At 45.3% G+C, this 22,293-nt stretch overlaps 2 protein-coding genes across 3 annotated transcripts in view; one reads left to right on the top strand and one right to left on the bottom strand.

The window, feature by feature from the left end:
• Window positions 1-12,838: 12,838 nt before the first annotated feature.
• HILPDA (hypoxia inducible lipid droplet associated) lies at window positions 12,839-15,421 on the bottom strand. 2 transcript variants are annotated; one of them, XM_003951125.3, is made up of 2 exons: window positions 15,203-15,421; window positions 12,839-14,055 (listed from the first exon to the last, which is right to left on the bottom strand). In XM_003951125.3, the coding sequence occupies exon 2, from the start codon at window positions 13,985-13,987 to the stop codon at window positions 13,796-13,798; it is 192 nt and encodes a 63-aa protein (XP_003951174.1). In that variant the 5' UTR covers window positions 13,988-14,055; window positions 15,203-15,421; the 3' UTR covers window positions 12,839-13,795. The 2 variants fall into 2 exon arrangements, with proteins under 2 accessions (XP_003951174.1, XP_003951175.1); XM_003951126.4 differs by having other exon boundaries at window positions 15,317-15,400.
• Window positions 15,422-15,472: 51 nt separating this feature from the next.
• The window catches only part of IMPDH1 (inosine monophosphate dehydrogenase 1), a 63,824-nt gene continuing 57,003 nt past the window's right edge, over window positions 15,473-22,293 (top strand). The window contains exons 1-3 of the mRNA XM_063815570.1: window positions 15,473-15,585; window positions 15,668-15,715; window positions 20,791-20,934. The gene's annotated coding sequence lies outside the window, so the exon portion shown is untranslated. The remainder of the gene's footprint in view (window positions 15,586-15,667; window positions 15,716-20,790; window positions 20,935-22,293) is intronic.

Raw genomic sequence — 22,293 nt, 5'->3', positions numbered from 1 at the left:
CAGGAAATAAAACACTTTGCCATCCTGACAGTAGATCAGAAGGTTAATATAGATTTAGTCTTGGTACATCCAGATTTCCTGAGTCCAAAGGTGGTCTGTCTCTCTGTGGGCAACCCTTGAGAACCACAGAAAAATACCCCAATGGGACTGGGCACAGTAGCTCATACTTGTAATAACAACAATTTGGGAGGCTGAGGTGGGAGGATCACTTCAGCCCAGGAGTTTGAGACCAGCCTGAGCAACATAGGGAGTCCGTGTCTCTACAAAAATTAAAAAAAATTAGCTGGGCATGGTGGTGCGCCCCTGTAGTTCCAGCTACGTGAGAGGCTGAGTTGGGAGGATTGCTTGAGCCCAGGAAGTTGAGGCTGCAGCGAGCCATGATTGTGTCACTGCATACCAGCCTGGGTGACAGAGTGAAACCCTGTCTCTAAACAAACACACACACACACAAAACAAAACAAACCAAAACAAAAAACCCAGTAATGGATGATACACACTTAAACATGATTGAAAGGGCAAATTTTATGTAATGTATATTTTACCATAATAAAAAATTATAATCCCCCAAACTTGTAATATAGTTATATATGTGCTTCTTTATTAAATGCATTAAAGAACAGCAACAATAAATACAATGGATGTGATCAGCTATTCATTTTGTCTTGTTTTGAGACAGAATCTTGCTCTGTCACCCAGGATGGAGTGCAGTGGCATAATCGCAGTTTACACTCACCATAAACTCACTGCAACCTCCACCTCCCAGGTTCAAGCAATTCTCCCGCTTCAGCCTCCAGAGTAGCTGGGATTATGGGCATGTGCCACCACGCCCGACTAATTTTTGTATTTTTAGTAGAGACAGGGTTTCACCATGTTGACCAGGCTGGTCTTGAACTCCTGACCTCAGGTGATCCGCCCGCCTCAGCCTCCCGAAGTGCTGGGATTACAGGCATGAGCCATCGCACCTGGCTGTGTTCAGCTATTTGTAAGAGCAATCTAAGTGTGCAGGTGTGTAGCTAAGGAGCCTTGGGAATACCCAAATTTAATCAAGGTTCTTTAGGGCTTGCTGATCTTATTCCCTGAAACTGAAAGGTCATCCTCATCTGCTGTCTCTGGTCTCTTTCACAAACAATTGAAAACCTAACCCAGTTTACACTCACCATAAACTCAGAGGTTTATTGCTTGGAGGGCCCTTAGCTCAGGCCAACTTTTCTCCTTCCTGATGAGGCTTAGGCAGTCTTAAGCCAGGTAGGGGCAGCAGAGTGCAGCTGGTTGCTAGGGAACTAACAGCCCAGCATCTATTTACTAGTAAAGATTTAGGAAAGGGGGCCGGGCGCGGTGGCTCACACCTGTAATCCCAGCACTTTGGGAGGCCGAGGCCGGTGGATCACGAGGTCAGGAGATTGAGACCATCCTGACCAACATGGTGATAACCCCATCTCTATTAAAAATACAAAAATTAGCTGGGTGTGGTGGTGGGTGCCTGTAATCCCAGCTACTCGGGAGGCTTAGCCAGGAAAATGGCTTGAACCCAGGAGGTGGAGGTTACAGTAAGCCAACATCATGCCACTGCACTCCAGCCTGGTGACAGAGGAAGACTCTGTCTCAAAAAAAAAAAAAAAAAAAGATTTAGGAAAGGGAAACCATTTCCTAAATGGTTTAAGGTTTTTTACTGGTCAGAATCCAAAAGACGTCAACATTTCCAGCTTCTAAGAACGTACTTAGACAAAAGCAAGAAACAATAATTTTGATAACTATGAAAAAGTAGTTTGTGATGAGCTGTTTAGAAAATGTAGAAATTTCATTGTTGAAATCCCTTTAAACCTTTCTGTTTTCTTTTTCTTCCTGAGTCTGTGTCACATTCACTGGTATCTGATGAGGAAGAGGATCTGCAGTTATGGGAGGAATTTCTATTCACATAGGCATCATATAACCTTAAGTCCTTAGGAGAAAGTAATTCTTGGCAAACATTCCAGGACCATGTATAAGTAGAAAAGGTGTCATAAAAGGCCTCATTTCTAGAGTCCATCCCAATCAAATCCCCTTGGATCTTCTGCCAGAGGTTTAGCATTTCTTTTCGGTGTTCAAGGGCAATTCCCAAATTATAGGTATCAGTAGCTCTCTTCACCTGCAGTGAGAGACCAGAAGTTTATTGTAGTTACCTTAAAGTAGCTTTGATTTGTGGACCACAATGATAGATACCCCAAGAGTTATGTCCCTGGGCTACTCGAAAGTCACTGAATCTATACATTGGGTGGTGCCTCGTGAGGACATGTGAGCTAGGAGTTGGACAATCAAAATGTACTGCTTGGGAATAATGAAGTAATAAGAAATTTTATAAGGATATGAAAAATACAATGGACTAAAATAGGCTGAAGTATGGTATGGAGATAGGCTAGGGATATAACACGAGGGCCAATGCAGCCACTCAGTTCAGCCTAGGATATGGAGAACTGACTGGGAGAAGATGCTGAGCTGAGTAGGTCCTCAAGGATGTGATCAAATTGAGGGAGTAAGTGGTGAGGGGAAGGTGTTCCAGGGAGAGGGGACAGCATAAACAGCATAAACAGAGACCCCAAGGCAGTAAATATCCTGGAGGTGTGGCAGGAGGGTTCAGGCACTTGGTATTGCTGGAGTGTCAAGTTTAAAGTGGGAGGAATAAATAATGACAAAGGACAGGCAGGCCCTTACACTTAATCTTATAAGTCAGTAATCTCTGTGAGGCTAGCAAAAGCCTGTTCCTCAGTGAAAATCATGCTGTAGCGACCCACTGTTTCTAATGAAAGTGAAATAAATCCCTTAAGCGGAAAATAGAGTTGAAATTGCCATCATTGAGAGGGACGTGTTCACTTTTAAGCAGGACAGTGCCATGGTTGGCTCTTCATGTTGGATCATTAGCAGCTGTGTGGAGAATAGTTGGAGGATACCAGGTTGGAGACTGCCTCATCTAAGGCAGTGGTAATGGGGATGGAATGAAGGGGACAGATTTGAAAAATGTGGGATTTTTTTTTTTTTTTTGAGACGGAGTCTTGTCCTGTTGCCTAACCTGGACTGCAGTAGTGCGATCTTGGCTCATCACAACCTCTGCCTCCTGGGTTCAAGGGATTCTCCTGCCTCAGCCTCCCGAGTAGCTGGGATTACAGGCGCCCACCACCATGCCCGGCTAATTTTTGTATTTTTAGTAGAGACGGGGTTTCACCATGTTGGCCAGGCTGGTCTCAAACTCCTGACCTCAGGTGATTCGCCTGCCTTGGCTTCCCAAAGTGCTAGGATTACAGGTGTGAGCCACCATGCCCAGCCCTGAAAAATCTTTAAGAGAATGACAATCGGCCAGACTTGGGGATTAGCAGATGTGAGGAATGAGGAAAAAACCCGAGTTAAGGATAGCTCCTGGCCTTCTAGCTTCAGTGACTGAGTAGATGCTATCAACTGAGACACATGCAATATACTCTCATAACAAACCTGCACATGTACCCCGTGGATCTAAAATAAAAGTTGACCTTATTTAAACACACACACACACACACACACACACACACACACACACACACACAACAAACAAAAAACACCTGAGATACAGAATTCCCAGGGGAGAACCAGTTGGCTGCAGAAGATGAGTTTTGTTTTGGACATGTTGAGTTTGTTATGTTATGAGACCCTGCGTAGAGGTAGAAATAGTCATCAAGTGGTCAGTGAGATAGGACAGAAATAGAGGAAAGAAGTTAGGTTAGTGACAACTTTAACAGTAATCAGTACATAGGTGGCAGCTGAACCAAGGAGGATAGATTGAGATAGCCCAAAGAATACTTGTCCTAGCTGTTCTTTACCTAATGCCAAGATTTCCAATGTATTAATACCAAACTATTGATCTTCTCAAGCTTCTTAGCCCTGGTGCAGCTGGTGCCCCAGGGCTAGAGGCCTCAGGATGTAAGATTCTTTCACCATGAATCTCTGAGTACACTACTCACTGTGACTGTTGGTTAACTACCTTAATTAGTTTAATATTTCTGGAATAACACAAATGAATGTCCCAGAAATAACAGTGAGTATAGCTGCATAGGTGAATAGCAGGATGAATCATAACACTTAACATTTGAATCCATTTGATTATAGAGAAAGAAATGGTGTTATTACAATGGGTAAACATGAGAAACAACCTTGTCTCATTTTAAAGACATAGAGCAGATAAAAATTCTCTTGGTTTTATGGTGTAGTACTGAAGTGGACAATATTTTTGTCAGTGATTTCTGGGAAGGAACTCAACAAGGAATACTCACATGTTGTTTAATAGTAGTTGCATCGGCCACTATACAAGTCTGCTTTTTCTTGAGCATTTGATCAATGGTGAGGATGTTATTTGAATAACCTGAGGCAGGGTCCATAGACTTTATATTTGCTGACTTTATGCATATTTAAAAAAGAAGGTTAGTAATACATTTTAATTTGAATTATACAACAAAAAGACATAATAAATAAGTATATTTTATTATAGAAGGATTTGTATATAATTTATAAGGTTATTGCCAAACCATTTGTTTGTTTGTTTAGACTTTTTTCTGGGTCCCTCAGGAGTGGCATTTGGCATATGTGCAAAAATATCTGTATATCCTAGATGGTGCCCTAGGACTGGAATTGCTAGGTCAAAAGGTGTGAAGTCTGTTCTTTTGGTAATTATTGCCAAATTTCCTCTGTAGAGGGTGAACCAATTTACAAACCTATCTGTAACTTATGAGTATACCCATGTTTTTTCACCTTGGTCAATATAATATGAAAAGATAAATATCTGAGGAGAGTTTTAACTTGGATCTTTTATGAGGAATGAGGTTGAATATTTTTTAATGTTTCTGAGAACTGTCTGTTCATACCCTTTGTCCATTTTTATATAGGTTATTTTTTTCTTATGAATTTGAAGTTCTTTGAAGTTAGCCTTTTGTGTTATGAGTAGCAACTGTGATTTTTTTTGGCCATATGGAGATTTTTGATCTTGAAGCAGTGGAATTAATATCTTTTTATTTAAAAATGCATTTGATTTTTGTATCACAGTTAGGGAGGCCTTCCCAGAGTTTATTTCAGTATGTTTAAGGTTTCTTTTTCTTTCTCTCTGACCCTCCATTTATTCCTTTTACATTTCATCCATTTGCAATTTGTATATGAAGTGTGAATCTCATTTTTTTCCTCAGATGCCTACTCAGTGCACTATTTGTTGAATAATCTATCATTTTCCTGTTGTGTTGAAATGTCACGTTTTACTTAAGTTAAAATTCTCCACATAGCTCTATTTATTTTGGGACTTTCTATTTTCTTCCTTGGGTCTGTCTGTTAATATCTTAATATCACACTGTTTTAATGATTGAGACTTTTTTTTTTTTTTTTTTGAGACAGAGTCATGAAAGTGGCTCATGCCTGTGATTCCAGCACTTTGGGAGGCTGAGGAGGGTGGACTGCTTGAGCCCAGGAGTTCAAGACCAGCCAACATGGCGAAACCCCATCTCTACTAAAAATACAAAAACTAGCTGGGCATGGTGGCACGTGTCTGTAGTCCCAGCTACTAGAGAGGCTGAAGTGGGAGGATTGCTTGAGCCTGGGAGGCAGAGGTTGCAGTGAGCTGATATCACATCACTGCACTCCAGCCTGGGTGACAAAGTTGAGACCCTGTCTCAACAACAACAACAAAAACCCTTGGGGAAAATTTGAAAAATCACATTAAAGTTATAGACAAGCAAGAAAGAACAACACCCTTATAATGTCGAACATTCTTTTTTTTTTTTTTTTTTTTTTTTTGAGACAGAGTCTCGCTGGAGTGCAGTGGTGGGATCTTGGCTCACTGCAACCTTCGCCTCCCGGGTTCAAGTGATTCTCCTGCCTCAGCCTCCCTAGTAGCTGGGATTACAGACACGCGCCACCACGCCTGGCTACATTTTGTATTTTTAGTAGAGACGGGGTTTCACCATGTTGGCCAGGCTGGTCTCGAACTCCTGACCTCAGGTGATCCGCCTGCCTTGGCCTCCCAAAGTGCTGAGATTACAGGTGTGAGCCACCATGCCTGGCCTTGAAAGTGTTTTTATTTACTCTTCCTCTTGAATGATAGCTTAGCTGGAAATACTTTTCTCTCCTCAATCTATAGATATTATTTGATTGTCTTCTGGCCTTTATTTTTGCATGCATGAAGTCTCCTGTTAGTCTACTTTTTGTTCCTTTGTAAGTTATTTTTTCTGTCTGGTTTCCTCCCTTCTTTCCTTCCTTCCTTCCTTCCTACCTTCCTTCCTTCCTTCCTACCTTCCTTCCTTCCTACCTTCCTTCCTTCCTCCCTCCCTCCCTCCCTCCCTCCCTCTCTTTCTCTCTTTCTTTCTTTCGAGACAGAATGTTGCTTGGTGGCCCAGGCTGGAGTGCAGTGGTGCAATCTCGGCTCACTGCAACCTCTGCCTTCTGGGTTCAAGAGATTCTCTTGCCTCAGCCTCCCAAGTAGCTGGGATTACAGGCATGTGCCATCATGTCCGACTAATTTTTGTATTTAGTACAGATGGGGTTTCATCATGTTGGCCAGGCTGGTCTTGAACTCCTGACCTCAGGCGATCCACCTGACTTGGCCTCCCAAAGTGTTGGGATTACAGATGTGAGCCACTGTGCTTGGCCTCTGGTTGCTTTTGAAGTGTTTCCTTTGTCTTCATTTTCAACTGCAATGTTTCAAGTTGTATTTTCCTTTTTTTTTTTTTTTAATTTTGTTAGTATTTATTGATCATTCTTGGGTGTTTCTCCGAGAGGGAGATTTGGCAGGGTCATAGGACAATAGCGGAGAGAAGGTCAGCAGATAAACATGTGAACAAAGGTCTCTGGTTTTCCTAGGCAGAGGACCCTGCGGCCTTCGGCAGTGTTTGTGTCCCTGGGTACGTGAGATTAGGGAGTGGTAATGACTCTTTAACGAGCCTGCTGCCTTCAAGCATCTGTTTAACAAAGCACATCTTGCACCGCCCTTAATCCATTTAACCCTGAGTTGACACAGCGCATGTTTCAGAGAGCACGGGGTTGGGGGTAAGGTTATAGATTAACAGCATCCCAAGGCAGAAGAATTTTTCTTAGTACAAAACAAAATGGAGTCTCCTATGTCTACTTCTTTCTACACAGACACAGTAACAATCTGATCTCTCTTTCTTTTCCCCACATTTCCCCCTTTTCTATTCGACAAAACTGCCATCGTCATCATGGCCCGTTCTCAATGAGCTGTTGGGTACACCTCCCAGACGGGGTGGCAGCCGGGCAGAGGGGCTCCCCACTTCCCAGACGTGGCGGCTGGGCAGAGGGGCTCCCTACCCCCGAGACAGGGCAGCTGCCGGGCAGAGACGCCCCCTACCTCCCAGACGGGGCGGCTGCTGGGCGGGGGCGCCCCCCCACCTCCCAGACGGGGCAGCTGCCGGGCAGAGGGGCTCCTCACTTCTCAGAGGGGGCAGCCGGGCAGATGCGCTCCTCAGTTCCCAGACGGGGTGGCGGCCAGGCAGAGGCGCTCCTCACTTCCCAGACAGGGTGGCGGCCGGGTAGAGACGCTCCTCGCCTCCTAGACAGGGTGGCCGGGCAGAGGCGCTCCCCACATCCCAGACGATGGGCGGCCAGGCAGAGACGCTCCTCACTTCCCAGACAGGGTGGCAGCCGGGTAGAGACGCTCCTCACCTCCTAGACAGGGCGGCTGGGCAGAGGCGCTCCCCACATCCCAGACGATGGGTGGCCAGGCAGAGACGCTCCTCACTTCCTAGACGGGATGGCAGCCGGGAAGAGGTGCTCCTCACTTCCCAGACTGGGCGGCCGGGCAGAGGGGCTCCTCACATCCCAGACAATGGGCGGCCAGGCAGAGACGCTCCTCACATCCTAGACAGGGTGGCGGCCGGGAAGAGGCACTCCTCACTTCCCAGACTGGGCGCGGGGCAGAGGGGCTCCTCACATCCCAGACGATGGGCGGCCAGGCAGAGACGCTCCTCACTTCCTAGACGGGGTGGCGGCCGGGCAGAGGCTGCAATCTCAGCACTTTGGGAGGCCAAGGCAGGCGGCTGGGAGGTGGAGGTTGTAGCGAGCCGAGATCACGCCACTGCACTCCAGCCTGGGCAACATCGAGCACTGAGTGAGCGAGACTCCCTCTGCAATCCCGGCACCTCGGGAGGCCGAGGCGGGCAGATCACTCGTGGTCAGGAGCTGGAGACCAGCCCGGCCAACACGGCGAAACCCCGTCTCCACCAAAAAATACAAAAACCAGTCAGGCGTGGTGGCGCGCGCCTGCAATCCCAGGCACTCGGCAGGCTGAGGCAGGAGAATCAGGCAGGAGGTTGCAGTGAGCCGAGATCGCAGCAGTACAGTCCAGCCTCGGCAACAGAGGGAGACCGTGGAAAGCGGGAGACGGAGACGAGGGAGAGGGGGAGACCGTGGAAAGCAGGAGACAGAGACGACGGAGACGGGAGAGGGAGAGGGAGAAGGTGAGGGAGAGGGCACATTTTTGCTACTTTGTCCCTTGAATCTAAAAACTTCCCAACCTACAAGCTAGGTTGTTAGTAAGGCAACACTTCATTTAGAAAACGTTTGTTTGGCCTACAGTGTGCCAGGATCTTTGTTCTTTGTAAAAAAACTTAATATAGATCTATGACCTCATGAGAATACGGCCTGAATAAGATTAACTGTCAGCAGTTCATCAACATTCTTTATTACAACACATCATTAGCATGGCTCTGAGAAAGTGTTATATTCTGTTCTTTTGTTGCAGATTGGACTACTAGAGTGAAGCAAATTGCCAAATTGTGGAGAAAAGCAAGCTCACAAGAAAGAGCACCATATGTGGTATTTTAAGAAACTCCTATCTTTTAAATATTTAAATACAGTGCTTGAACCTTATTTGTATTAGGTTAATAAAAAAACAAATTTCCATTTCAGAAAATGCTTGTTAGTACCTGTACAACAAGCAACTTTATTTTTACAGTGATTTTCTAACTCCTTATGTCTTAATACAGAGTGTGACATTTTTATAAGCAAGTTAACAGAAAAGGATCCCAGCACAGAGACCAAGGTGGGCAGATCACTGGAGGTCAGGAGTTTGAGACCAGCCTGGCCAACATGGTGAAACCCCATCTCTACCAAAAAAAAAAAAAAAAAAAAAAAAAATTAGCCCAGCATGGTGGTGGGTGCCTGTAATCCCAGCTACTCAGGAGGCTGATGCACAAGAATTGCTTGAACCCAGAGGCAGAGGTTGCAGTGAGCCGAGATTGTGCCACTGCACTCCAGCATGGGCGACAGAGCAAAACTCTCAAAAAAAAAAAAAAAAAAAAAGCACCACCAACAAAAACTAAAGAAAATGTGGCAAATCCAAGTAGAGACATATTTTAAGTATAAAATGCCCACCAGTATACAAACTTAGTATCACAAAAAAAGTATTTAACATATCTCATTAATAACACTTTATGTTATATTTTGGAATGATATCTTGAATACATTGCGTTAAATATGTTAAAAATATCTTCAGTTTCTTTTTACTCCTTAATGGGACACTAGAAAATTTTAAATTATATATGTAGTTTGCATTATGTTTTTATTGGACAGTGCTGGGCTAGATCTTATCTTCCAGCCCTTAATATTCTCATAGTTATCTTAAGCTTCAGAGGTAGTGTCATTCAAATTCAGAAAGCATTACACAGCATACGGTATATAAAATATTCCCTTCTTTAGGGTCCACTAGGTGGCACTAGAGTTCAGGCCACAAGCTAGTAAGATTTAAAATTTGTACTTGCACTTTGAAAAATTATTTATTTTTATTTATTTATTTTGAGATGGAGTCTCACTCTGTCACCCAGGCTGGAATGCAGTGGCACTATCTCGGCTCACTGCAACCTCTGCCTCCCAGGTTCAAGCAATTTTCCTGTCTCAGCCTCCCCAGTAGCTGGGACTACAGATGCTTGCCACCATGCCCAGCTAATTTTTGTATTTTTAGTAGAGACAGGGTTTCACCATATTGGTCAGACTGGTCTCGAACTCCTGATCTCAAATGATCTACCTGCCTTGGCCTCCCAAAGTGCTGGGATTACAGGTGTGAGCTACCGTGCCCAGCCTTAATTTTTTAGGAGACAAGGTCTAGTTCTGTCACCCAGGCTGCAGCACAGTGGCATGATCATGGCTCACTGCAGCCTCAAACTCCTGGGCTCAAGTGATCCTCCCACTTCAGCCCCTTTGGTAGCTAGGACTAAAGGTGTGCGCCACTATGCCCAGCTAAAGCTTAAAAAAATGTTGGGGGAGTAGTGGGCCAGGTGCGGTGGCTCACACCTGTAATCCCAGCACTTTGGAAGGCTGAGACGGGTGGATCACTTGAGTCCAAGGGGTTCGAGGACAGTCTGGGCAACATGGTAAAACTCCATCTCTACAAAAAATACAAAAATTAGCTGGGCATGGTGGTGTGCACCTGTAGTCCCAGTTACTGGGGAGGCTGAGACAGGAGAATTGCTTGAGCCCGGGAGGTGGAGGTTGCAGTGAACCACAATGCCACCACTGCACTCCAGTCTGGGCAACAAAATGAGACCCTGAATGGAAAAAAAAATTTTTTTAATAATTTTTTTTTTAAATAAAGACGGGGTCTTGCTCTGTTCCCCAGGCTGGTCTTGAACTCCTGGGCTCAAGCAATCCTCCTGCCTAAGCCTCCCAAAGTGCTGGGGTTACAGGTACGAGCCACTGTGCCTGGCCTGTACTTGCAGTTCTCTTTTTTTTGAGATGGAGTTTCGCTTTTGTTGCCCAGGCTGGAGTGCAATGGCGCATCTTGGCTCACTGCAACCTCCGACCCCCAGGTTCAAGTGATTCTCTTGCCTCAGACTCCTGAATAGCTGGTATTACAGGCACCTGCCACCACGCCCAGCTATTTTTTGTATTTTTAATAGAGATGGAGTTTCCCCATGTTGGCCAGGCTGGTCACAAACTCCTGACCTCAGGTGATCCACCCGCGTCGGCCTCCCAAAGTGCTGGGATTACAGGCGTGAGGCACTGCACCTGGCCTGAACTTGCAGTTTTTCTAAATGAGCTGTGCATAGGCTCATCTCCATGCCTTTGCTCCCGTTGTTCCCTCCGCTGAGACACCTTTTCCTAAGTTGGCCAGCAGCCTACAACCTACGCATTTTTAAAAAATTGAGATCCTCTAAGAAGCTTTTCCTGAACACCCCTCTCCTGCCTACAAATAACTTTATATACCCACTATCCTGTATACGTATTTCTATCACAAAACCATGACACATTATTTGTTCACATGCCTTCCTCCCAATACCTTGTGTACATTTGAGGCAGGTAGCGATGAGGTATTAGCTGATGCCTGGCATCCAATAGGTGCTGTACACAATGTACCAATCAGGATAAGCTAAGTTACACTTCAGTTAACAAAACCCCCAGATATCAGTAGCACAATTCCTGTGCTACAGTGCGGGTATCAGTCACCTTCCCAAAACAGGCCCAGTCCTTTTGCAGGGGGTGGGGGGTAATGGGAAATATAAGAACATACCTTAGAGAAAGCAACATGTCTAGAAGTCTCTCCCACATCACAGTCAGATTGGACAGATTAAGGGCCCTGCGCCATGCATCCTCATTCCAGGACCTACACTAATGAACAGTTCCATAGGAAGCACTGCTGGTCACTGCACAGAGGGAAAAAGAGGGCCTCTCAGGTTTCTCCAGCACTGAAATGCTCTCACGTAGAATTAACGCAAGCCACTACCACTCACAGCTCATTGGCCAGAACTAATGACATGGCTCCATCCAACCACAAGGGGGTGGTGGCACACAGATCACTTCAATTAAACTAAGCCACTTGGAGGAGAGACTTAAGGTGCAGGCTCTTCAATTGAAGGTTCAAAAATACCCCAAATTAGAAGCATGAGAATGAGAAAATATATCAAATATAAGAAATATGACTAGAAGAGGGTAACTACTGGCACATGAAACTGAAACCAGAGAAAAAGCCAAATAGACTTTTGAGAGTAGTACTATGCTAACAAAGTAACAGTCATATAAACCCTGCCAGCCACAAGGGGACCAATTTACCATGTACCCGAAAGGTGGGAAACTGGAAATACTTGATAAATAACACTAGTGACAACCACTGTGCAATAAATGAAAGTGATGCTTAACCCACAGGCTTCTAGGGTAGTGACATTTTAAGAACACTCAGGAAGCAAAACTGGCTTAACAGAAGACACTGTACTTCATTGTTGCACTTTAGCAAAAGTCAGTCAAGTTAATAAAATGATGCACATGCCCAGATGGGAGTGTAAATAAATATATTCTGAAGGGCAAAGGAGTGAATACAACTGTACGTGGGACAGGAAGTACAAGAGTGATGGATACAAGAAAAAAAACCCTCCAACTTTTGAGTAAAGGCCAAGTTGCTTAGATCTGGGAGAGCAGATATAATCATCTGTGTGGTGTGGACACTTTACCAACTGACTTTGAGAACAATCTGAATTAAGCAGCCTTTTTGGTGGGTAAGTAAAACACGCTGAAGAGTACAAAAGAAAAAGCCCACAGCCTCCTGGACTGATAGTCCTCTTTGCTCCAGAGACTCAAGGAGAGGGGCTGGAAGTGGTGATCATTTTTCTTCTTCTTTACAGATCTAGTCATGACAGGCCTGCAATAATCGTGGCCTAGGCTCACATAACTGGTTGATACATGGCAGACCCAACTGCCTCTGCCCCCAAATTCAGAAGTCTACTATGTTTTAAACAAAGTGATTTAAGCACTTTCCTGCTCCAAAGTATTGAGATGTTAAAATTAAACCTCAGGTCTAGAAATTAAGACCCTCCCTACCACGAATTTCAAGAGCAGAAGTCAACATGACACACAGTAGAAATATATATTTCACTTTATTAGTTAGAAAAAATCATTTAAGCCACATGGTGGCCACAATGTCCATAACTTGAGCAGGCTTTGGCATCCCACCACCCTCTTCAGACCAATACACACTATGTTGGAGGAACGACTTTAAAATGTAAAATGAGAAATGGGCACTGAACACTCCATCCTCACTCCCAACAGCCCACCCACACACCTCTTCAACTGCTATCCAAACATGGAGGAGCTCTTGTGGAAGAGAGGCTCAACACCAAATAATTGAGCATAAGACATTCAAGACTAAAGGAACCCCAGACAGATGTTTAGGAAGTAGGGTTGAAAATATCACCATCTCCCAACAGCTGAAGTTGGGACATCTAAGAGATGTCAGAGCCATGCTGCTGAGGAAAGCACAGCATACACCAGACCCCGGGGTAAGGGCGAGATCAACCTATCTCATAACCATAAGCAATCCACTCACACCTGTGCATTAAACAGGCTTTTTCTTTTCTTTTTTTTTTGAGATGGAGTCTTGCTCTGTGGCCCAGGCTGGGTACAGCAGTGCGATCTTGGCTCACTGCAACCTCCGTCCCCGAGTTCAAGCAATTCTCCTGCCTCAGCCTCCCAAGGAGCTGGGATTACAGGCCTCTGCCACCACACCCAGCTAACTTTTGTATTTTTAGTAGAGATGGGGTTTCGCCATGTTGGCGAGGCTGGTCTCGAACTCCTGACCTCAGGTGATCCACCCACCTCAGCCTCCCAAAGTGCTAGGATTACAGGCGTGAGCCACCGTGACCGGCCTAAACAGGCCTTGCCCAGGCAATGAGCATCCAGTTAGACAGGTTCTTCAAGGCCTAGTAATAGTTCTCTGGTTACAACGGTGCTCAGCTTGTCTGCTAGGAATGGGACTCCCATCTGGACATGTGTAGGTCAGTGTTCCAAAATATGGCCAGTACGGAAGGAGGTCTTATCACATGCTTCTGGATGGATGGTCCGGAAGGCCCTTGGTGGGCTCTGTGTTGGCTAGTTGGCTTCTGGTGGTCCAGGAGGTCCCAGGCGATGGGCTCTCTAGTAAGCCCTCTAGGGACTCCATCACTCTAACGAAGATGGAGAGTAGGGTCAGTACCACACCTAACAGGTAGAGGTTCAACACATGCTTCATGGCTGAAAGGACCCTACTCCTCTGCAGAGAAACAGAGCTGCCTTCTCCTTCTGAAAGGCCTCTGGACCCTGAGGAAAAAGAGAAAGGATGAATCTATAGCCTTTTGGGGATATGCATGCATCCAGCCCTGACTCTTCTGTCCTCTCACAGGGCTGAAGGAGAGGCTTAGCCAGTGAGGGACACAGGGACCAGGGAGTTGCACAGCAACTCTCCAAGAATATTTTACATTGCAAACTTCATGGCTGCGGAGCCAGTGTTGCTTCTTGGACTAATTCAAGAACACTTCTTAAAACTTTACCTGTAATCCCAGCGCTCTGGGAGGCCGAGGTGGGTGGATCACCTGAGGTCAGGAATTCGAGACCAGCCTGACCAACATGGTGAAACCCTGTCTCTACTACAAATACAAAAATTAGCCGGGCATAGTGGCACATGCCTGTAATCCCAGCTACTCGGGAGGCTGAGGCAGAACTGCTTGAACCCGGGAGGCAGAGGTTGCAGTGAGCCAAGATCGCGCCATTGCACTCCAGCCTCGGCAACCAAAGCAAAACTCCGTCTCAAAAACAAACAAACAAACATTTACTTTATTGAAAATTTTGTTCCTGCAAGGCACAATGCACAACCCCTGTGCTACAGTGCAGGCCATCAGTCACCTTCCTGAAATAGGCCCAGTCCTTTTGCAGGGGGGTGGTGGGTCATGGGAAATATAAGAACATGCCCTGGAGAAAGCAACCTGCCTAGAAGTCTCTCCCACATCACAGATTGGAGTTAACTACAAACTTTTTGCAAGTCCAAATAACTCTATGAGGGTCAAATCTATCAAGTTCATTTATTTAACAAACATACCATGAATATCTGCAATGTGTTAGGTACCCTGGAAGATACTAGGGCCACATTGCAAACCTTATAGACAAAGGGTAGTTAACACGCAACACGCTAAGTGTTGGGACAGCAAGGAGATCGTGAAGGTGCTTTGGGAGGGCATGGCAGGGATGCCTAACTCAGCACCTGTGGGCGTGGGATGGGCCACGTGGATCCTAGTTAGGACCACCTTAGGACAAAACAGGGCTGACGGCTGAATGGGGACCCCAGATGGGGCGTGGGCGAGAAGAGAGGATCCCGGCGGCGCACCCCCAGCCCTGGAACGCGAGGCTGCTAGCGCGGCGAGCACTCTGGCGATGGGGGTGGGGAGCCGGGGAAGCCCACAGGGCCGCTCACCTCCGGGGGAACAGCCGGGAGTGGATCGCCGGCTGTAGGAGCAGGTCGTGCAGGAGTCCGGAGGAAAGTCGGTTACTAAGCACCAGCGCAGAAGCTTCCCGCCACAAAACTCACCGGAGACAAAAGCGCCGTCAGCCGCAGAGCGCGGAGCAACGCCACCCAGCCTCCGCCCCTTATAGCCGCGAGCACGCCCCAGGAGGGCACGCGCACGCGTACTGGAGGCCGCACGCACGCCCGGGACGCACACGACGTGGCGCACGTCCGCGGCCCCACCCCGCGGGCAACGGGGTTTGGGGATTGTCCCGGGTGCTCTCCCGCGGAGCTGTTTCCAAAAGTACACGTCGTGCGGTTTTGAATCATTGTGTTCTGGAGTGAGACGAGGCGTGTGTATTAATCTCGACTGCCATCTCTGCTGTAGAAAACATTTGAAGGAGTCAGAGAGCACATATCCCTTCTCCCCAGTAGGTGAAAAACACCGATGGCCTTCGTGTCCGTGAAGCCCCGCCGTGAAGGGTGGGTTCTTCCCCAGAGATTTCGGGTGCACTAAATTGTCAGAGGGCACCAGACCCCTACTCCACTCGTTATTTTCTTCATTTCAAGGACTGAAGAGCTGGTTTTGTTTCACTTCATAGCTGTACCAAGATTCCAAATTCCGAGTTTCAGTTGCCATCGGTATCTCTGGAAGGGTGAGGCCCTTGTGCAACATATTAAGCTCTGCAAGCTCTGCTTTCTATGAGAGTTTGTCGTGTCGCTTCAGAAAACGTGAAATACTCCTGGCCCTGGTGTGGGATCCTAACTGCATATGGGCAAGTCACTTGGTATTTAAATGGGCCTCGGTTTTCTCATCTGTAATGAAGACATTGGCCACTAGATGATTTCTTTCTTTTCTTTCTTATTCTTCTTCTTCTTCTTTTTTTTTTAAATAGAGACAGTCTCGCTATGTTGCCCAGGCTGGTCTCGAACTCCTGATCTCAAGCCATCCTCCCACCTCTGCCTCCCAAAGTGCTGGGGCTACAGGCGTGAGCCACGGCGCCCGGCCGCTAGATGATTTTTAAGGGTGCTTTCGGCTTGAACTAAAGAGCCAGGAGGTCACAGACCAGCCTTATGTCCAGATTTGGGGGCTGGGCTGCCTTACTAATCACCCCCCACCCACCCAGCCAAGACTGTGCGGTCTGTCTTGAGAGCACGCAACGGGGGATCTCAGAAAGTAGAGTCCCGGAGAGACACTGGGAATGGGGAGGACCCCCGGTAAGGGGTGTACACGCCGTGGAAGAGAAGGCCGCTGGTGGCTTTAGAACTGGCGGTTCCGTGTACCCGGGTCAAGTGCCCGTGCCGGGTGGGAAAGAACCCTGTGACTTTCCACATCTCAGCGAGCTCGGCGGGCTCTGCTGAAGAAGGGCTGTAAGACGGGAAGGGAGGAGCCATCCCCACTGCGACCTTTCCCCTCCTTTCCTGGCTGGCTGGCTGTGGTCTGTCGGGAATGAGGGGGTGGGGAAGCCGGGAAAGCAGAAGGTTGGGGCTGGAGGTCTGCTGGCAGGCAGGCAGACATTTGGAGCCAACTTTCCTGCTCAGCCCGCAGAACTTTTGGTCCTTCGCTATACCAGAGTTTCGTCTGTTTTTTTGATTGACTGTGTGACCCTTCTCTCACACTGTTATTAAATAGGTCTCAAGCTGCGAAATCACTGCCAGATCCAAACGCCACTACTTTGCCAGGTGAAGGCCTTGGGCGAACCCTTTAACCTTCTTGTAGTTCTGTTTCCTCATCTGTTCTGTGAGATCATAACAGTCTTAACCTGAAATTAAATGAATTAATCCATATAAAGCGCTTAGAACAATGCCTGGCACATAAAAAACATTCCATGAATCTTAACATTATCTGTATCATCAACTACAAAACTCCCAGTGAGGGGTTTTGCTCATTAGCAGCCTAGGCTTGCTGAATGAATGCAGGAATTCTACAATGACCATTTGAGTTCTACTTAGTTTGAGTTCTAAATTTATACTTCACACAGCTGGAAGAAGGGATGGGCACCTCTCCAACAATTCTTTCTCCCCATATTCCCTGCCACTGTCTAAAGGTCATGCCAGTTGGAAATAAGAAGGGTTTGGGTGAGGGCAGCTCTATGCTTTACCATCTGTCAGCTACAAATGTAGCTACCTGCATCAGGATTTAGTCCTGCCTTCAACACCTTGGCCAGGCTAACTGACCTCTTTGAACTTTAGTTTCCTTATCTGTAAAATGAGGAAAATAATCTGTAAAACAGGGTTGTTGTGAGGGTTGGAAATAATGCCCATAAAGAGTATGTCATATATGCTCAACAAATAGTAGCTATTATTTTGCTAAAAAGTATAAAGCCAGATTCTTGTTCTAAATAAGCTTGTCACCTGGTTGAGTAAACAAGACCTGAATAAGATAAGATAACTAACAACCCAAGGCAGTGTGGGGTAGAGTTTAGAAGTAAGTACATAACTAGGGTGGTAATGTTTTGCTTGGGGAACTGGGATTTTAACATTCACTATGGTTATTTAAAAAAAAAAAAAGAGCCGGGCATGGTGGCTCACGCCTGTAATCCCAGCACTTTGAGAGGCTGAGGCGGGCAGATCACCTGAGGTCAGGAGTTCGAGACCAGCCTGACCAACATGGACCAACATTCTCTACTAAAAATACAAAATTAGCCAGGCATGGTGGCGCATGCCTTTAATCCCAACTACTTGGGAGGCCGAGGCAGGAGAATCACCTGAACCTGGCAGGCAGAGGTTGCACTGAGCTGCGATCAGACCATTGCACTCCAGCCTGGGCAACAAGAGGGAAACTCCATCTCAAAAAAAAAAAAAAAGAAGAAAGAAAGAGTGGAAACAAAATAAGCATTCTTCAAGTAACTGATACGTGCTGAACATTTTGCTAAATGCATTACATGTATTATTTAATTTTTCTAACGATGCTATGAGGTAGGTATTATTGCCTCTCTTCTTTATTTGTTGTTGTTGTTGAGAAAGGGTCTCACTTTGTTTTCCAGGCTGGAGTACAGTGGCACGATCACTGCTCACTGCAGCCTTGACTTTCTGAGCTCAAGCTATCCTACCACCTCAGCCTCCTAAGTAGCTGGGACTACAGGTACACACCACCACACCCAGCTAATTCTTTCTTTTTTCTTTCTTTGCCACCACCACACCCAGCTAATTCTTTTCTTTTCTTTTCTTTTTTCTTTTCTTTTCTTTCTTTTCTTTCTTTCTTTTTCTTTCTTTCTTTCTTTTTCTTTCTTTCTTTCTCCCTTTCTTCCCTTTCTTTCCTTTCTTTTCTTGCTTTTCTTTCTCTCTCTTTTTTTTTTTTTTGTAGAGATGGGGTCTCTCTATGCTGCCCTGACTGGTCTCAAACTCCTGACCTCAAGTGATCCACCTGCCTCAGCCTCACAAAGTGCTGGGATTACAGGTGTGAGCCACCATACCCAGTCTTCTTTATTTGTTAACTATGCTTTTTCTTCCAGAGGAAGAAGAGACTTTCTTCACCTAGTCTTTTACTCATCTTTCATATCTCAATTCAAACATATTTCCTCTGGTCACCCTTGCTGACCCTCGGACCCTGTTCCAGGCTCCAGTGGCATGATAGGCATTTCTTTCCCAGTGTGTTACTTTACCCTTAGTTGTATTAATGTCTGTGTCCTTTCAAAAGCCTGAAAATGTCAGTGAAAGGAGTGTTTGGTCTGATTTTGTTTCCATTCCATCTCCAGCAGCTAGCACCAAATAGTAAGCTTTTGATAAATATTTGTTGACTGAAGGAATAAATGAATGAATATTTTACCCAGCATCTTCAGTGAGTACCCATTGTTTCATCAAGGAAATGTAGATAAGGGCGCCAAGAGAAGCCGTTTTCAGGTGCTACCTCCTCCTTGGAGCTGCAACCAAGGAAAGCTTTTTATAAGCTGCCCTTCCCCCAAAGCCCCTAAAAAGAAGTGATTCTGAAGTCAACCCACACGAGAGTACCATACTAAGAACACAAGTATTTTCACAAATTTGATCTTATCATCCAGTGTTCATTTAAATAACATGTACTTACATTTCTGGTAAGTATAAACTGGTACATTCAGTATGGAAATCAATTTGTCAGTAATTGTTACCCTGACCCCCACTTGTTTTTTAAACACCTCAAGACCATTGAGGTGTTAAAAAAGACCACTGACTACCATTTGGCAATGTCTATAAAAATAAAAGCATACACATGCCCTTTAGCCCAGAATTCCACTTTTAGGATTTATCCTTCCACATGTAGAGAATGGAGTGTTTAAAGGTAGCACTGTTGCAGCACTGTTTGTGATAATGAAAGACTGGAAAAAACAGCCCATCAGTAGAGAACTGGTTAAATAAAAGATGGTGCATTCAGACATTGAATTACCGTAAAGCCAGAAAAAAGAGAGTAAGTTCTGTATATATCGACAAGATCTCCACAATATATTGTTAAATGAAAAGGGTATATAGTATGTGAGCAGTATGCTACATTTATGTTAAAATGAACATAAAAAATAGAATACAATGAGACACCACCTCACACTCACTAGGATGGCTATAACACAAACAAGCAAAAAAACCCAGAAAAGAACAAATGTTGATGAAAATGTAGAGAAAACAGAACCCTCATACATTGCTGTTAGAATGTAAAATAGTGCAGCTGCTTTAGAATAGTTCCTCAAAAAGTTAAACATAGTTACTGTATGATCCAGCAATTTAGCTCCTAAATATATACCCAAGTGAACCGAAGATGTATGTTCACACACAAACGCTCATACACAAATGTTCATAGCAGCATTATTCATAATAGCCAAAAAAGTAGAAACAACACAAATGTCCGTCAACTGGCTAAAGGATAAACAAAATGTGATACAATGGAATATTATTCAGCCATAAAAAATGAAGTATTGACACATGCTACAATATGGATGCACCTTGAACACATTATGCTAAGTGAAAGAAACCAGAAACAAAAGGGCACATATCGTATGATTCCATTTATATGAAATGTCAGAATAGGCAAATCCAGGGCTGGGCGTAGTGGCTCCCACCTGTAAGCCCAGCACTTTGAGGATCCCAGCACAGAGACCAAGGTGGGCAGATCACTGGAGGTCAGGAGTTTGAGACCAGCCTGGCCAACATGGTGAAACCCTGTCTCTACCAAAAAGACAAAAATTAGCCAGGCATGGTGGTGCTGACCTGTAGTCCCACCTACTTGGGAGGCTGAGACAGGAAAATCGCTTGAACCCAGGAGGCAGAGGTTGCAGTGAGCCGAGATCACACCACTGCACTCCAGCCTGGGCAACAGAGCAAGACTGTCTCAAAAAAAAAAAAAGGAAAATCCACAGAGACAGAAAGTAGGTAAGTGGTTGCCAAGGGCTGGAGGAGAGGGGACTGGGGAATGACTGCTAGTGGGTACAGGGTGGTTTTTTTTTTGGTGTGTGGGCTGGTGATGAAATGTTCTAAAATTAGTGCTGACAGTTATACAAGTCTATGAATATACTTAACCATTGAATTGTATCCTTTAAAACGGTGGATTTTTATATGTGAACTATATCTGAATAAAGTCATTATTTTCTTTAAAGGAGGGCAAGTTGAAGACATCGTCAGATGACAAACAAAAACAGAGTTAGCTGCCATAGGCCCTTACCGTGGAAACTACTGAAGAATGAACCTAAGACACAAGAAAACTGAACCCAAAAGGAAATAGGGAAATGCAAGAAAAAATGGTAAGGAAATATTTACAAAACATATGGATGTATCTAAACAAATTATGACTACTCAAAACTATTTTTAGTAATAATGGTTGATTTGGAAAAATAAAAATAACAAGATAAACTGAAAAATTGGTAAACATTTCAGATGGGAACAGTGAGCAAAGATAAAGTTTAATATGTTTTTATTTGGGAGGAAAGTAAATATTGATTAATGTTAGACTTTTTTTTTTTTTGAGACAGAGTCTTGGTCTTGTCACCCAGGCTGGAGTGCAATGGTGCAATCTCGGTTCACTGCAACCTTCGCCTCCCAGGTTCAAGTGATTCTCCTGCCTCAGCCTCCCGAGTAGCTGGGATTACAGGCGCCCACCACCATGCCCAGCTAATTTTTGTATTCTTAGTAGAGACATTTCACTATGTTGGCCAGGCTGGTCTCAAACTCCTGACCTCAAGTGATCCACCTGCCTCAGCCTCACAAAGTGCTGGGATTACAGGTGTAAGCCACCACGCCCAGCCAATTTTAGACTTTTTAAGTCTGTATATTAAAATGTTAAGAGTTGGTTGGGCACGGTGGCTCATGCCTATAATCCCGGAACTTTGGTAGGCCAAGGCAGGTGGATCAGTTGAGGTCAGGAATTCAGGACCAACCTTATTAAATAAATAAATATATTTATATTTATTATGTATTTTTATCTTTTTGAGACAGTCTCACTCTGTCACCCAGGCTGGAGTGCAGTGGTGCGATCTCAGCTCATTGCAACCTCCACCTCCCGGGTTCAAGCGATTCTCCTGCCTCAGCCTCCCAAGTAGCTGAACTACAGGTGCCAGCCACCACACCCAGCTAATTTTTGTACTTTTTTTTAGTAGAGATGGGGTTTCACCATGTTGGCCAGGCTGGTCTCGAACTCCTGACCTCAGGTGATCCACCTGCCTCAGCCTCCCAAAGTGCTGGGATTACAGGCATGAGCCACCGCACCCGCCAAAAAAAATTAAAATGTTAAGGGTAGCTCTTCCTCTTCCTTCTCTTCCTGTACAATTCAGTCCTCAGGCCATTAGGTAAAATAGTACAAGGTGTCTACAATGAAGAGGAGGGCCGGTGGCCCAGAGTGGAATGTCACTTTTATTCACTATTATGTCCTCAGTGTCTGAAACATGTTCACTCAATATTTGGCTCACTGTGTCACTTCCTTCTGGACCCTGATCAAATGTCATTTCTCAGGGAGGCTTTCCCAATCATTTCATGTACAGTAACACTCACCAGCTACTCTTCTCCTTTACCCTGTTTTATTTTTTCTTCATAGTACTCAACACCAACAAACCTGTTTTATATTTATTTGTTGATTATCTATCTTCCTCCGCTAGAATGTAGCTCCT

Source organism: Pan troglodytes, chromosome 6 (assembly GCF_028858775.2).
Source record: "Pan troglodytes isolate AG18354 chromosome 6, NHGRI_mPanTro3-v2.0_pri, whole genome shotgun sequence".
Lineage (NCBI taxonomy): Eukaryota > Metazoa > Chordata > Mammalia > Primates > Hominidae > Pan > Pan troglodytes.
The sequence above is the reverse complement of the archived record's forward strand: the minus strand, read 5'-3'. Positions and strand labels throughout refer to the sequence as shown.